The following is a 15,367-nucleotide window of genomic DNA, read 5'->3' as shown; positions in this document are numbered from 1 at the left end:
CAATGGTTGTAAAATCCGTCTGTAAGAATAGGTGACTGAGAAAGGTTAAGAAGAATGATAAAAGGAACTTCTACTCCCAAAAAGGGAAACATACTTCCAAGCTACAATTAGTTCAGCTAGAAATGGGGCAACAATCAGGTGTACAGGACAAACATCTATGCATCTGTTTCTGGACCCATAGTTTAGAATATGGCTTTTTAAATGTTTCGAAAGTGGCATTTAAACCAGTGAGAATAAGAGGTAAACTAGGCATTAACTAGTAGGTCAACTATTTAGAAAAATAAGTAAACTTAGACTTTTACATCACATCACAAACTCCAAATATAACGTATGAAAGTATAAATCCCACTGGTAAAGCTGGGAGAAAAAAAGAAATACATATATTTTATATAGTAATAATCCAAAATCATCATTAAATGACTAATTATCGTTTCCAAAAGAATTCCAAGCACATTGCAATGTTAAAATTTAGAAACCACTACATGAACTTTAGGAAACCACTAAGCTGATTTTGGGGTGGGCAGGCATTCTAAACATAAAAGGAAAATCATTTTAGAAAACTGAAAGACTTGACAATAGATGTTGAAAGTCAATTTCTATCCATGACATACATCTCACACCATAAATATAGTTATCACAAAATAAATATGGTTAAATGGTCAGGGAAAAAATTGTTTCCAATATACGGCAGCTAAAAGGTTAATATTCTTCATTTAGGGTATGCTCTTACAATCCGTGAGATGGAAACATCCCAATAAGAAATGTGCAAAGAACATGAATTTAACTGATGGAGAAATTTAAAAGACTAATAAATATATTTTAAATATTCAACCACATTAGTAATGAGGTTACATTTAAATGCTAGTTTAAGATTAAGCCCTGTGGGGACTTCCCTGGTGGCGCAGTGGTTAAGAATCCGCCTGCCAATGCAGGGGACACAGATTCAATCCCTGGTCTGGGAAGATCCCAGATGCTGCAGAGCAACTAAGCCCGTGCGCCACAACCACTGAGCCTGTGCTCTAGAGCTTATGAGCCACAACTACTGAGCCCACGCGCCTAGAGCCCGTGCATTGCAACAAGAGAAGCCACCGCAGTGAGACACCCGCGCACCGCAACGAAGAGTAGCCCCCTCTCGCCGCAGCCCGCGTGCAGCAATGAAGACCCACCGTAGCCAAAAATAAAATTAAATAAAATAAATAAATTTATTTTAGGAACATATTTAAAAAAAAAAGAAATACACTAAAGCAAATGCACTAAAAAGACCTAAAGCAAATACACTAAATTAACACAAGGGCAACTCTTTCTGCCTCTTTTATCTTCTCTATATTAGCAAAGGATAACTCTTTTAAAAAGACCTAGTGTGTTGACTGCCAAACGTTGTTGAAAGTTGACTGAAAGAAAGGAGGGATGGGGTGGAGAGAAGGTAGGTGGGGCAGTCAAAGGCCTTAGAGATGGGGGAGGGGGGAGGCGGGCGCGCTGGGCCAGCAGCTGGGCCTCTGACCCCAGGATGGGCCAGGAACAAGAACCACCCCTGACCTCAGCTCTCTGTAAACCTCACCCAGTTTCTTCATGCTGCACTTAGGCAAGAGAGCAGAGGCCCAGAGGGGAAAACCCCTGCTCCAAGATATACAGGTTGGTAGCGTTTGACCTTCTGTGAAAGAGAAAGGAAAATGGTCAAAGCCATTCCGCAAACAAGCACAGACACACAGAGGCATTCTTCCACACAGCCAGCTCACCTGCCGTCAGCGGTCACCAGCCTCAGCAAATGGAACACAGATCTCAGGGCCTGAGCCAGGCACCCGAGAGCCGACTGAGCTCGGCTTGGCGACCAGCTGAGGCCCCAGAGCCCCCCACAGGGATAAGCATGCCCTTGCCCTGGCCACGTCCACAGGCCGACGCCGAGCCACCTGCTGATTCTGAGCTGGTCCCTGGCCCAGAAGCTGGCCAGTTGAGCTGTCAGAGGTCAGGCTGGACTTCCGCCCCCGGCTGGCTCCCCAGGTCGGGAAGCCAGAGTTCTGCAGAAAGGAAACCGCCCGTGGAAGATAAACTGCAACCACACGGTCATCCCCTGCCCTTCCAGAAAGTACTGCGTCCCCCTGCCCCTCGGCTCTGCTCACTTTAAACACAGGGGCAACTAATCCGCTGCATGCCAGGGCGTCTGAGGTGACCCAGAGGGGAAGGGCAATAAACACAGGCACACAGCATAGAGAAACCACAAAAACACCATCGGTTAGGCCACTGGTCCACGGGTCCTGATAAAGGACATCAGAAATGGAACAGGCACTTCACACGCCTTCGTCCTCTCAAACCTCACAAAATGACGCTTCTCATTTCACACGTGAACACACTGAGGCTCAGAGGAAAAGTCAAAGAGCTGGGAAGCACTGGGGCTGGAAAGCAAAGTCAAACGCCCGTGCCATCTCTCCCAGGACACGCTTGTCCCCATCGCCACAAAGGGCTCCTGCCTGGCATGTGTGGAATCCGGCCCCTGGGCTGCGTTAGGATGGGCCTTCCCATCACTGCCGGGTACAGCTCCAGAAAGGGCAGCTGACCTTGTATACCAAAGGTGCTCAATCTACGTCCGGGAAAGGACACCGGGTGTGGTCCCAGCAAGTAGTAATTATAAGTATGGTTGCCAATCACTGAGCATCATCTGCTCCCTGGAGGGCCCATACGAGGAATGTGAACCTTCACTCATTTGGCCTGAGTGAAACATAGCTGATGTGTCCATTTCTCAGATGAAAACACTGAGGCTCAGAAGTCTCGCAGCTAGGACACCAGCGCTCCTTTCCCGAACCCCAACTCTCCCACCCTGACAAGGTAACAGGCCCAAATGGGTCATTCAGGTCAACTCCCCGCTCCTGGGCGGTCTCCCCAGCCCCCAGGCTCCACCCCGGCCCGGTGCTCCAGGACTACCTTGGTTGAGGTAGGTCAAAGTCTCTTCGTGCAGCTTCACAGCTGGGGACGTGGCGGCACACAGCACATACTGCAGGGGTGGCAGGCGGGCCTCGTTCTCGGGGGACAGCTGGGGCTCCTCCTGCTTGAAGATGGGCAGGGCGAGGACGTCGCTGCAACACAGGAGGGAGGGGTCAGGAGCAGGGTCCCCGGAGCCCATTCGCAAAGACAGGGCCATGTGGCCAGCCCTGGTGTCAAGGGCAACGCAGCCCAGCATGGTGCAGCAGGCGGGTTCAGCCTACCGCACCGCGTGTCACAGATACTCTAAGGTGCTTTCCAGTGAGGGAGACCAATCCTGGATGATTCTACTTTCACGCCAAGACCTTCGAGAGGTTGATTCAGATGCCGCCTGGTTGCCATCCACAAGAGTCTGGCTTTTAGAATAAGAGCCCGAACAAAATTTTTAATCTTTTTAAATAAACTGTTCCAGTTATTGGCCACTTCTCAGACCAAGACAATTTCCTGTCCTCCGGATTCTGGAAACCATGCAAATGGAGAAACTGCTTCACCCACCCAAACTGAGACAACCCTCCACCCTTCTAAAAAAAAAGGACAGCTGGCCCATAAGCCCTATTTTAAGGGTCATACTAATATCTCCTAAACGCAAAACAAGAAGGACCTTGGTTTCTGTTCAGTTTTCTTACCCAAATGGAAAATACTGAGATGCTCAAAGATTCTTTTCCTCCACCTCTAAACAAAAATCCCCATCAGATCCAAAAAATCAGCCTCACATCAGCCTAGGACTGGATAACTTGTTTCTGGATGTATTTCTTAAGTGCCTTCCCAAGGAAAAGAGAAATCCTTGAGAACATGAAGGACCTGAAAGCAGGAGAGACTTGGTTATGCTCTCTGGATTACGAACAGATTATGGCACGGACACTCATGCCAAAACAGTGCCCGTGCCCTCTACCCTCAGAGCATCCTGGGTTCTGAATCAGATTCACTGACCCCACTTCACTATATAAACAGCAGAGTCACTGGTATAATCTGCTCCTCAGACAGCACCACAAACGAGTAGCTCTAAAACACAGACCCGGCACACATCCCAACATGTTGCAACAACTCTCAGAAGGAAAAGTCTGGTTTGGGGCTCACGTGGAAAACCTCCCCTGTGGGGGGCCAGCCCTGCCACCATCCATGGCCCTGGCTCTCCCACCCCACACCTTCCTTTGCCCAGACCGGGGCACACTCCCAGCCCAAGAGGTTATCTAGGAACAGGGGAGAAGCAGGCAGGCGTGCTCCCTGGGCGATTGCATAATTTTGTGTTTGCCCAGACCACGTTAAGTTAATAATCCATGGGCTGGTGCCTTTAAATTTAAAAAAAGGGAGGGATGCAGGGGAGGAGGGTGGGTAAGAGCCATCACTCAACAGTAACTTGTTTCAAGCCTGGCATCCTTATTTGCTGAGCAATGAAGTCACCAGGACATGAAACAGAAGGAGGGAAGAAGGGAGTACAGGCCGCTACCTGGGAAGGTGAGACAACTTGCAGAGGTGCCGCTCAGTGAGGAGAGGACCAAAAAGAAAATGCACAAACTAAACAAAAGGACAAGACCTTCGCTCTAGAGCCAGGGGGACCAGAGGCATATTCACTGACCCTCACCTTGGCGTTCACCGAGGTCAACCTCTCCAAGGGTGAACACCCCAGCTTCCAAGAAGTGAAATTAAAATAGAGTATGGGGACCTCCCTGGCTGTCCAGTGGTTAGGACTCCACGCTTCCACTGCAGGGGGCGCGGGTTCAATCCCTGGTCGGGGAACTAAGATCCCGCATAATGCCAGGCATGGCCAAAAAAAAAAAAAAGAGTGTGGACCAACATGCTTTTTAATCCATGCTCCCCAAACGACCTTTCACCCCAACTCGCACCCCACCTCACCCCGCTGAATGCAATACCAAACTCCTAAAAGGTACTCCCCAAAATCCCATCTCCGGAGCAGGGGCACCTCCCGCCCAAGAGGAGAATTATTCCCTAAAAGGATGACATTTTCGGTATCCAGGAAGTTTTAAATACACTCACGTCTCCACTCAGGGTCACCTCCAAACTTATTTCTAATCTATGGCAACATCCCGAATGGCCACAAACTACAAAATTCAGGCAAAATCACACCTAAAACTGCATGGCGCGGTACAATAAATGTATCCCATTGTAGCATTTCAAGTAAGCGAACAGACACAGCCTTCTGCCAGGGATTAACATCTGCCCAGTAGGGGACTTGCCTGGCGGTCCAGTGGTTAGGACTCCACGCTTCCACTGCAGGGGGCACGGGGAAGTAAGATCCCCGCGAGCCGCAAGGCATGGCCAAAAAAAAAAAAAAATCTTCCCGGTGGGCTTAACATCCCCCAGAGCAGTCTCCCTCTGGTGACATCACCATGGTCTGCAGAGAAGCCATCAGTCCTTAATTAAGACCCTAGACTTCTGCCATCCCCTACCACTCTGGCCCATGATAAAACACAGCAGACACATTACATAAACCCAATCACTCCTTTGCCTTCTGAAATGGGGATGCCTTCGGGGACGACTACTGGACAAATATCTATCAAAAGCCAGGATTTCCAAATCACCTGTACTGCTCAATCTGACTTGAAACTTCTAGGGACCAAAAATAAAAATGAAATGAAGCATGCAGGACGGGCTCTCACTGTGGGGCAGCCTGTACCAGCGACTTCCCACCTAGGTCCCACAATTCACTTTCTCTGAGCTCACACCAAATGCCCTTTGGGTTAAATTAGGCACATTTCATAAACTGTGACTAGGATGGAAATAAAGACAGGCTACAGCTGGTTCAGGCGAGTTCAGAAAGTGAAATGACCGCCCATTAGTACCCGGCCAGCTGCACAACAGGGAAAAACAATCCTCCAGGAACTGAAGCTAACGGAGGTGCCACTTCCTTCAAGGGGACAGGGGAGAAAACTTTGCAAGACAGGCAGGACTTACTTTTCCCTTTGAAGAGCACTAGTCAAATCCCTGCAGAAGAAGAAAGATTTCCATCAAGGGCAATCAATGTGCGGGCCTCGGGCCTACACACGCAAGACCACCTGGTGGGAGGGGGGACCCTGTCCCTCCCAAGCCCCCGCCCGCCCCCGCCGGCCCGCGAGGCCCAGCGTAGGGCCGCGCTCGCCGCTCACTCGCCCCTCGGCCGGAGCAAGGACACTGGAGAGGACGCGAGGCTCGGAGAGGGACCGGGCGGAGAGGGGCAAAGAGCAGGGAACTAGACTCCCCGGGACAGGCTCCAGACCGACGGCAGGAAGTTTCCTCTTCTCCGACGCGAGCGGGGAGAGGAGAGACAGGGAGGCGGACGGCCCCGAAGAGGCTGCGGCCAGAGATGCGCGCTCTGCGCCCGCCGGGGTCGTCGGGGAAGCAGCCCCCGCGGGCACCAGGCTCCGCAAACCCGCCTCCCGGGGGGGTCCCCAACTCTGAGCGTCGGCTCCCGCTGGGGTCGGTCCGTCGGTCCCAGGCGGGACTCTGGGCGGGTCTCCCTCAGTCCCCCAAGGGCAGACAGAGGGGAGGCGGGGGCGCAGCGGGGGCGCTCGGGACCCCTGGCCCGGCCGCCCCGCTCCCGGCCCGCAGACCCCGGCCCAAGCCCCTTACCGCAGGTAGCTGCCGGAGTTGTGCTGGTTGTAGTGCTCGGGCTGCGTGTGCCAGAACAGCATGGCTGGGGCTCCGAGCCCGGCCCGACCCAGGCGCGCGGCGGACGGGACGCGGGGCGCGCCGACCTCTCTCGGTCACCTGCCAGCAGCGCTCCCGACCGCTGGGTCCGCCCGCCCCCGCGCATTTATGGACTGCCCTGGGGGCGGGGCCTCAACCGGACCCGCCCCCAGGCCGCGCGGCCGGGAGATGGCTCCAGCGGCCGCCTCACCTGGTGACCCGCACGGGCGCGTCCTCCCCGGGAGCGAGCGCGCCTCCAGGGCGGCGACCGCGAGCGGGCGGCGCGGCCGCGGGCGGGGGCTGAGGCCCGGGCTCCATCCCGGCCCCCGGGGCGGGGCCCAGGTAACCATCACCGCAGCCCCGGTGTCACCGACGCGCCTCCTCCGCGCGCCCATTCGCGCGGCCCCAGGGCGGGTGCCCAGGGCGGGTCCCCAGAGCGGTACCGCGGTTGGGGAGAGGCCGCTGTGAGCTTGGATGTCAGGGACCCCTTCCCTTGCTCTTGCTTTTTCATAGCACTGTGACACTCTCAGAAATCGTGTTTTGTTTTGTTGTTTAATGTACGCTTGTGTATGGACTGTCTGTCTCCAAGAGGGCAAGGCTGTGGACTCTCTAATTCACTGTTCTATCCCCACCGCCTAGAAAAGTGCTTGGGACATAGTGAGTGCTCAATACATATTAGCTGAATAAATATTTTTAAAAAGCAGTGCATCAAGTGAGTAATCAGAGAAGGCTTCCTGGAGGACGCGACCTTGAGCTGAGGCCTTATAGATTCAGAGGAAATGCCTCTGTGAATATCCGGAGGGAAAGTGGTTCCAGGCAGGGCAACAGTAAGCAAGGCCCTGCGGCTGACCTACTTTGGCGTGGCCTGGGGCTGGGTGACCCAGGGGAGAGCTTAGGAGGTGAGGTGGGCACGGTGAGTGGGGCAGATCAAAGAGGGCCTGGCAGGCCCTGGCAAAGAAGCAGCTGGGCTTTTATTCTAAGTGTGTTTTCAGCAGAGGAGTTGCATGTATGAGCTGCCTTTTGGAAGGATCAGTCTGGAAGGAGTGTGGGCAGTGGGTCACGGGGGTGGGGCAGTTAGGACGGAGTGGAGGTCAAAGAGCCATGACCCACACCCGAGTGACATTCACACCCCACCCCGTCCCCACGTTGGTCCAGTGCCTGGCACAGAAGAGCTGCACGTTCTATCCCAGACTGGTATTCAGAGCAAATGACGTCCCCCGGAGACTGCAGGCCAGAACTCCCAGCTCCCCCAAGCATGGGGGTGAGTCAAAGCCTCCCTCAATCTGCTCTCTAGGTCCCCCCTGCCCCACTGCAGCCACTGGTCACAACTGGCAACCACTTCCTCTGGGCAGCTCTGAGGGCCCACCACCTCCCCACTGCTCTCCTGCCACTCAGATCCCCCTTCACGGATGGATTTGTTGCACCAGCTACAGGCAGGACTATAAGCAGACAGCCCGCAGCCTTCCGCCCCAGGGGCTCTGTTGCGGAGAGCCTCCTTGCCCAAGGTAACCCCCTGTTGGGGTGACCCCAATGACTACCCACACAAAATATCAAAGTCTGGCCATCTCTGCTGATGGGCTGTTGTAGGCTTAGGATCCCCCGTGGGGCCAGTCAGAGCTGTCACGGGACCTTCTTCATACACTCCTGTTTCCTTCCCATCCCTTGCATGGGTGTTAATTTCAAGGGCACCTCCAAATAAATATCCTGAACGCTAAGCTCCGTCTGAGGGTCCATGACAAGTCCGGTGTTCACGTGGGAGGTGCTCTGAGGTGGTGTAGAAACAGCGTGCCCTCTTCTGGATTCCCTCACTGGGCAGATACCCCCAGAGCACCTGCCGTGTGCCAGGCATGGTCCTAGGTGCGAGATGCAAGCTTGCATTCTGACTGGAGAGGCCGGTGGGTGAGCAGCAATGACGGTGCAGTGTGATCAAGGTTGTAGAGGCTGCCCTGTGAATTCAAGGGAGGATTTTGGAGCTCAGAAAAGTCTCCCAGGTAGTGTGATGTCTCCTGATGGATGGGCGGAAGTTTGGCCAATCTGTGAAATCAAGGCTGGACGAGCACGCAACCTGTGCAAAAGCCTGGAGAAAGGGCATGGGGAGCATGGGAAGGAGACGACCCTGATTCAAATCCAGCTTTCCCACCTGGCTTCGTCAGGATGTGTGGGCCTGGATTGGGGTAAATGGACCGCATGCGGCCTCTCACGTCAGCATGGTCCTGGGACTTGCTTTGACTGTAGAATACAGGTGTTCCAGTTCCAGTCAGCCCTAGGAAGCCAGGCAGCTTCTGCCTGCACTCTCCTGGAGCTCTGGACACCGAGGGGAGAGTCCAACCACCCCGCTGGGGAGCAAGGCCCACCAGGCCCCACCCATTCGGGCCACCAGCAAGGGCCGTCTTGGCTGGGCCAGTGGATCTGCTCCAGCAGACACCGCATGGAGCAGAAATGAGCCACCCACCAAGCCCTGCCCAGAATGCAGCCCTGAGAGCAAACACACAGATGCGGCTTTAAGCCACGAACAGGTGACATGGTTTGTCTCACACCACCGGAGAGATGATTACTGGACCCTTTGAACCTCAGTCTTGCCTTTGGTGAATGGGAGTGATCAGGCTTCGTTTCAAGGGGGTGATGAAACTTAGGGTCAGTGAGCGTAGCCTCTCGGGAATGACCAGCCTTCTCTGTCCCTTGAGGTGACTTCAGACCTTCACTCCATTCCTCGATTTTGACTCTTTTGTTTCTGTTGATGCTGCACGGCTTGAGGGATCTTAGTTCCCTGCCCAGGGATTGAACCCAGGCCCTCGTCAGTGAAAGGGCCAAGTCCTAACCACTGGACCACCAGGGAACTCCCAGATTTGGACTCTCCTGAGTGTAGGATTGGCAATGCCCTTGGAGACTGCCTCTGAGTCATGCTGTGTGAACAAGGATGCGTACCCCTGCCTGTGACTTGTCATCGTTGCACAGTTAGGACCAGCCTGGGCCCCAGGGGCTCCCAGTCCTGTCAGGAGAAGACAGACGTGCAGGCGATAGCCTATCAGTCTCTCTTTTCATTTTGTAAATGTCCACCGTTCACTTATGATGGACTTTTTTTTTTTTTTTTTTTTTTTGGCTGCGTTTGGTCTTCATTGCTGCGTGCGGGCTTTCTCTAGTTGCAGCGAGCAGGGGCTACTCTTCCTTGCGGTGCGCGGGCTTCTCATTGCAGTGGCTTCTCTTGTTGCGGAGCACGGGCTCTAGGCGCACGGGCTTCAGTAGTTGTGGCATGCAGGCTCAGTAGTTGCGGCTCACAGGCTTAGTTGCTCCTTGGCATGTGGGAGCTTCCCGGACCTGGGATCGAACCCGTGTCCCCTGCATTGGCAGGCGGGTTCTTAACCACTGCACCACCAGGAAGGACTATTGACTTTTACTCTGTGCCAGGCCTGGCGCCATCCCCTGGAGTTTGCCAATGCTGAGAAGTAGGCTTATCACCCCATCTCACAGATGAGGAAACTGAGGCTCAGGAATCTGAATGCCACAGCTGGGTTTCGAGGCCAGAGCTGAGAGTTCAGGGCCTGTGCTCTTTGGTTACCATCAATTCCTGTCCCGAGGCCTTGCGTTTCTTTCTTCACATGAGGCTGGGCAAACGTGCTGGGATCAGAGGTGTGTCTGCTCCTAAGGAGCGGCCTGGGGCCCCACAGAGCTGGTGGGCAGGGGTGTTCTCCTGGGGCGAGCCTCTCCCTTGGGCCCTATTATGCCCACAGGCTTGGGGACAGTGGGTTGCAAATACAGAGCGGGCAGCATCCTCCAGCTGGAGGCCAGGCCCGCCCCCGCTGCTGTACACTCCGCCCAGGCAGGGGAATGGGATGGGCCTGGCGCTGGCAGGCGGGAGCCCTCCTGCACTTGGTGTCTGGCCTGTGGGGCCCTCTTGACTGTACCTCGGGCCCTGACTCCCGCTGAGGGGCAAAGCCCCAGGCAGGGAACACACCAGAAGCTCCCATCTGCTGAGCCCTGGCTCTACACAGGCATTCATTTCACGAATGCACTCTCTCCTCTACAGCCCTGCAAGGTTCGCTGCGATTACCCCAGGAGGCTCCAAACACTGGAACGACCTGCCCAAGGCGAGGGGACTGAGATCCCGGATTTGAACCCAAGCCTCCTGACCTTAGGCCTCTGGACCCGGTGCCCTGTGCCGGTGCCGCCTCTCGGCCCCCAGCCTAGGCCAGGGCATGGGTGGGGCAGCTGGCCCACCTCACCCCATGTGCACCCAACAGCTGGGGGAGGCAGGGGTCTCCAAGACCCTCAGGAGCTGACAGCCCTCCTGAGGAAGCAGCAATCTTCTGTGAGTCTGTGCCCCCAGCGGGCTCTGGAATCTCCTAGGCAGGGCCCACGTCCTCCTTGGAAATGCGTCCCCTGCACGTGGCGTGGGGTCCTCACACAAAGGCTACTTAGGAGCTGCTCTTCTAATGTGAATGACTTGAACTGACATGAAACACCATGGGAGGGAATTCCCTGGTGGCCCAGTGGTTGGGACTCAGTGCTCACATGGTTGGGGCCGTGGTTCCATCCCTGGTCTAGGAACTAAGATCCCACAATGGGAGACGCTTCCGATAGGAAAATCACTAGTACTGTCGATTATGCAATTAACTAATGTTCTAGGAATAACATAGAATTACGCACAACATTCAAAAAGTTCAGCCCCCCCGACTTCCACCCCATCCCGCTCATCAGTGTGCCTCCTGGGGACTCTTCCCGAGCTGTGTGGCGCCCATGAGCACGCATGTGTCCGAAGGAGGCTGCAGGGGCCACACTAGGGCTGCCGGGGCTGCCCAGAGATCTTAGAGCTGGATAATCCTGGCAGGCTTCCTTGGGGAAGGAGAGGCCGGTAATCTGAGCTGGGTTCCAAGGTAGGTAAGATTTCTGTAGATGAAAGAAAACAGCAGGAGGTTCTCCAGGCATGAGGAACAGCATGTGCAAAGGTGCCGAGGGAGGAGAAAGTGTGGTTCTCTAGGGGGACAACAAAGTGGGAGCCACAGGGAGTAAGAAGGGGCCAGGTGACCTCTGACTTCTGGGGAGTGGACTGGCTGTGTTGCGTTGGGTAAGTCACTTAACCTCTCTGTTGCAGAGTTGCAACGGACATTTACTGAGGAGTGCTCTTGGGATCAGCAGCTGTGGGCAGTGGGGGTGAAGGAGGGAAGATGTGGGCAGACGGGCGAGTTAAGCTATGAGACCTCCATGTATCCTAAAGGGACCCGGGGACTGGAATGGCCCTCCGAGTTTTCTAGAAATGGGACAAGGAAGTCAGGTCTTTGTATACTCACACTGACCAGTAGCATCAGGCACGGGTTGCCCCTGGGGAAGGGAGGGACCTTGGCAAAGTGACTCAGCTGGTGGCCAGTCCTAGAGAGGGACCCAGCCAGTGCTATGCTCTGAGCGCCTCGGCCTGGGAGGGCACACCTGGGCTGGACGTGACCATGCTCTCCGAGCCGAGCCTTTGTTTACGGAATGAAGACGCCGCCTGCGTCTTGGATACGTTGGGAGGACTAAGCAAGAGAGTGTTCAGGATGCTCCCAGCTTCCCTAAACACTGTCAGCTTTTCTGCTGCACATCACCAATCTGAGTGTTCACTCCTTCTCGAATGTTCCAAAGTGTGCAGTGGGTAAAAAACCCCAAGTCCAAGTTAGGATTACATTCTGATGCAAGTAACAGCAACTTCGACATAAAGACAGCTCAGATGAGATAGAGGTTTATTTCTCCCTCAAGTTCTAAAAGTCTAGAGTGTTGACACTGTCCGATACGGTGCCAATGAACCACATGTGGCCAGTGAGCAATTGAACCGTGGCTAGTCTTACAAATGAACCTGTCTACGAGACAGAAACAGAATCACGGACATTGAGAACAGACTGGTGGTTGTCGAGGTGGAGGGCACTGGGGGAGGCGTGGAGTGGGAGTTTGGGGTTAGCAGATGCACACTATTATATAGAGAATAGATAGACAACAAGGTCCTACTGTAGAGCACAGGGAACTATATTCAATATCCTGGGATAAACCACAATGGAAAAGCATATTAAAAGAAAAAGAATGTATATATACGTATAACTGAATCACTTTGCTGTACGGCAGAAATTAACACAACGTTGTAAATCAACTAGATTTCAATATAAAAATTGATAAACAACAAAAAAGAAATATGGCTAGTCTTAACTGAGGTGTATTAAAAGTGCAAAGGGGCTTCCCTGGTGGCACAGTGGTTAAGCACCCGGCTGCCAACGCAGGGGACATGGGTTTGATCCCATGTCTGGGAAGATCCCACATATCTTGGAGCGACTAAGCCTGTGCGCCACAACTACTGAGCCCATATGCCACAACTACTGAAACCTGCGCGCCTAGAGCCTGTGCTCTGCAACAAGAGAAGCCACCGCAATGAGAAACCCGCACACCGCAACAAAGAGTAGCCGCCGCTCGCTGCAACTAGAGAAAGCCCGTGCACAGAAACGAAGACTCAAAGCAGCCAAAAATAAATAAATAAATAAATAAATTTATTTAAAAAAAGAAGTACAAAGTACAGGAATTCCCTGATGGTCCAGCAGTTAGGACTCCGCACTTTCACTGCCAAGGGCTCAGGTTCAATCCCTGGTCAGGGAACTAAGATCCCACAAGCCACAAGGTGCAGCCACAGATAAATAAATAAACAAAAGTGCAAAGTACACAGCAGTTTCAAAGATTTTATATGAAAAACAGAATGTAATGTAGCACATCAATAATTTTTACACTGATCATATGATAAATGATAATATTTTGAATATACAGCTGGCCCTCGATATCCGCAGATGCGGAACCCTGGGATAGGGGGGCAGGGGCAGCCGTAAAGGGCTCGAGCCTCCTTGGATTTTGGTATCTGCAGAGCTCCTGGAACCAAACCCCTGCAGATAGCAAGGGACAACTGTGTTGAGTTAAATACACAATACTATTAAAATTAATTTCACCCATTTATTTTTACTTTTTTTAAATGTGACTACTACTAGAAATTTTAAATTTAAATCTGTAGCTTGCATTATATTCCTATTGGACAGACTGGTCCGGAGCAGTGGCTTTCAACCCAAGATGGCTTTGCCCCCCAGAGGACACATGGCAATCTCTAGAGACATTTCTGGTTGTCCCAACGCAGGGTGTGGGGTGCATGTTGTGGGTAGAGGCCAGGGATGCTGCTAAACAGCCTACAGTGCACAGGACAGGCCCCACAGCAAAGAATTCTCTGGTACAAAATGTCAATAGGGCTCAGGTTGTGAAACTGTCCTAGAGGTAATGAGTGCCTGGAATTCTGCAGTGTCAGGAACCCAGCCTTCTGATACCTTGTTTCTTTGCCATGTGTACCTTCCACTTGCAAGGTCACAGCATAGTCTAAAATGGCTACAGTAATCAAGACAGTATGGTACTGGCACAAAAACAGAAATATAGATCAATGGAACAGACTAGAAAGCCCAGAGATAAACCCATGCACATATGGGCACCTAATTTATGACAAAGGAGGCAAGAATATAAAATGGAGAAAAGACAGTCTCTTCAATAAGTGGTGTTGGGAAAACTGGACAGCTACATGTAAAAGAATGAAATTAGAACACTCCCTAACACCATACACAAAAATAAACTCCAAATGGATTAAAGACCTAAATGTAGGCCAGATACTATAAAACTCTTAGAGGAAAACATAGACAAAACACTCTATGACATAAGTCACAGCAAGATCCTTTTTGACCCACCTCCTAGAGAAATGGAAATAAAAACAAAAATAAACAAATGGGACTTAATTAAACTTAAAAGCTTTTGCACAGCAAGGGAACCATAAACAAGACAAAAAGACAACCCTCAGAATGGGAGAAAATATTTGCAAACGAAGCAACTGACAAAGGATTAATCTCCAAAGTTTATAAGCAGCTCATGCAGCTCAATATCAAAAAAACCAAATAACCCAATCCAAAAATGGGCAGAAGACCTAAATAGACATTTCACCAAGGAAGACATACAGATGGCCAAGAGGCACATGAAAAGATGCTCAACATCACTAATTATTAGAGAAATGTAAATCAAAACTACAGTGAGGTATCACCTCATGCCGGTCAGAATGGCCATTATCAGAAAATCTAGAAACAATAAATGCTGGAGAGGGTGTGGAGAAAAGGGAACCCTCCTGCACTGTTGGTGGGAATGTAAATTGATACAGCCTCTATGGAGAACAGTATGGAGGTTCTTTAAAAAACTAAAAATAGAACTACCATATGACCCAGCAATCCTGCTACTGTGCATATACCCTGAGAAAACCCATAATTCAAAAAGAGTCATGTACCACAATGTTCATTGCAGCTCTATTTACAATAGCCAGGACATGGAAGCAACCTAAGTGTCCATCAACACATGAATGGGAAAAGAAGATGTGGCACATATATACAATGGAATATTAGCCATAAAAAGAAATGAAATTGAGTTATTTGTAGTGAGGTGGATGGACCTAGAGCCTGTCATACAGAGTGAAGTAAGTCAGAAAGAGAAAAACAAATACTGTATGCTAACACATATATATGGAATCTAAAAAGAACCAAAAAAGGTTCTGAAGAACCTAGGGGCAGGACAGGAAGAGGTAGACACAGACAATGGACTTGAGGACATGGGGTGGGAGGGTGACGCTGGGGCAAAGTGAGAGTAGCATCGACATATATACACTACCAAATGTAAAATAGTTGGCTGGTGGGAAGCAGCAGCATAGCACAGGGAGATCAGCTTGGTGTTTTGCGATGAGCTAAAGGGGTGG

General features: G+C 51.9%; 1 protein-coding gene across 4 annotated transcripts in view; it reads right to left on the bottom strand.

Annotated features, from left to right (window-relative positions):
• Positions 1–6,698, bottom strand: part of TFCP2L1 (transcription factor CP2 like 1) — a 62,049-nt gene extending 55,351 nt beyond the window's left edge. For 2 of the 4 annotated variants that reach the window (XM_033440381.2, XM_033440383.2), the window contains exons 1-3: positions 6,541–6,698; positions 5,887–5,916; positions 2,917–3,068 (exon numbers count right to left, since the gene is read on the bottom strand). In XM_033440381.2, coding sequence (XP_033296272.1) covers positions 2,917–3,068; positions 5,887–5,916; positions 6,541–6,602 — 244 coding nt within the window. In that variant the 5' untranslated portion in view covers positions 6,603–6,698. The remainder of the gene's footprint in view (positions 1–2,916; positions 3,069–5,886; positions 5,917–6,540) is intronic. The other 2 variants (XM_033440382.2, XM_004276506.3) reach the window with 1 other exon arrangement.
• Between the last annotated feature and the right edge of the window lie 8,669 nt (positions 6,699–15,367).

The sequence above is a fragment of the Orcinus orca genome, chromosome 7 (assembly GCF_937001465.1).
Source record: "Orcinus orca chromosome 7, mOrcOrc1.1, whole genome shotgun sequence".
Classification (NCBI taxonomy): Eukaryota; Metazoa; Chordata; class Mammalia; order Artiodactyla; family Delphinidae; genus Orcinus; species Orcinus orca.
This window is presented reverse-complemented; position numbering and strand designations above follow the sequence as displayed.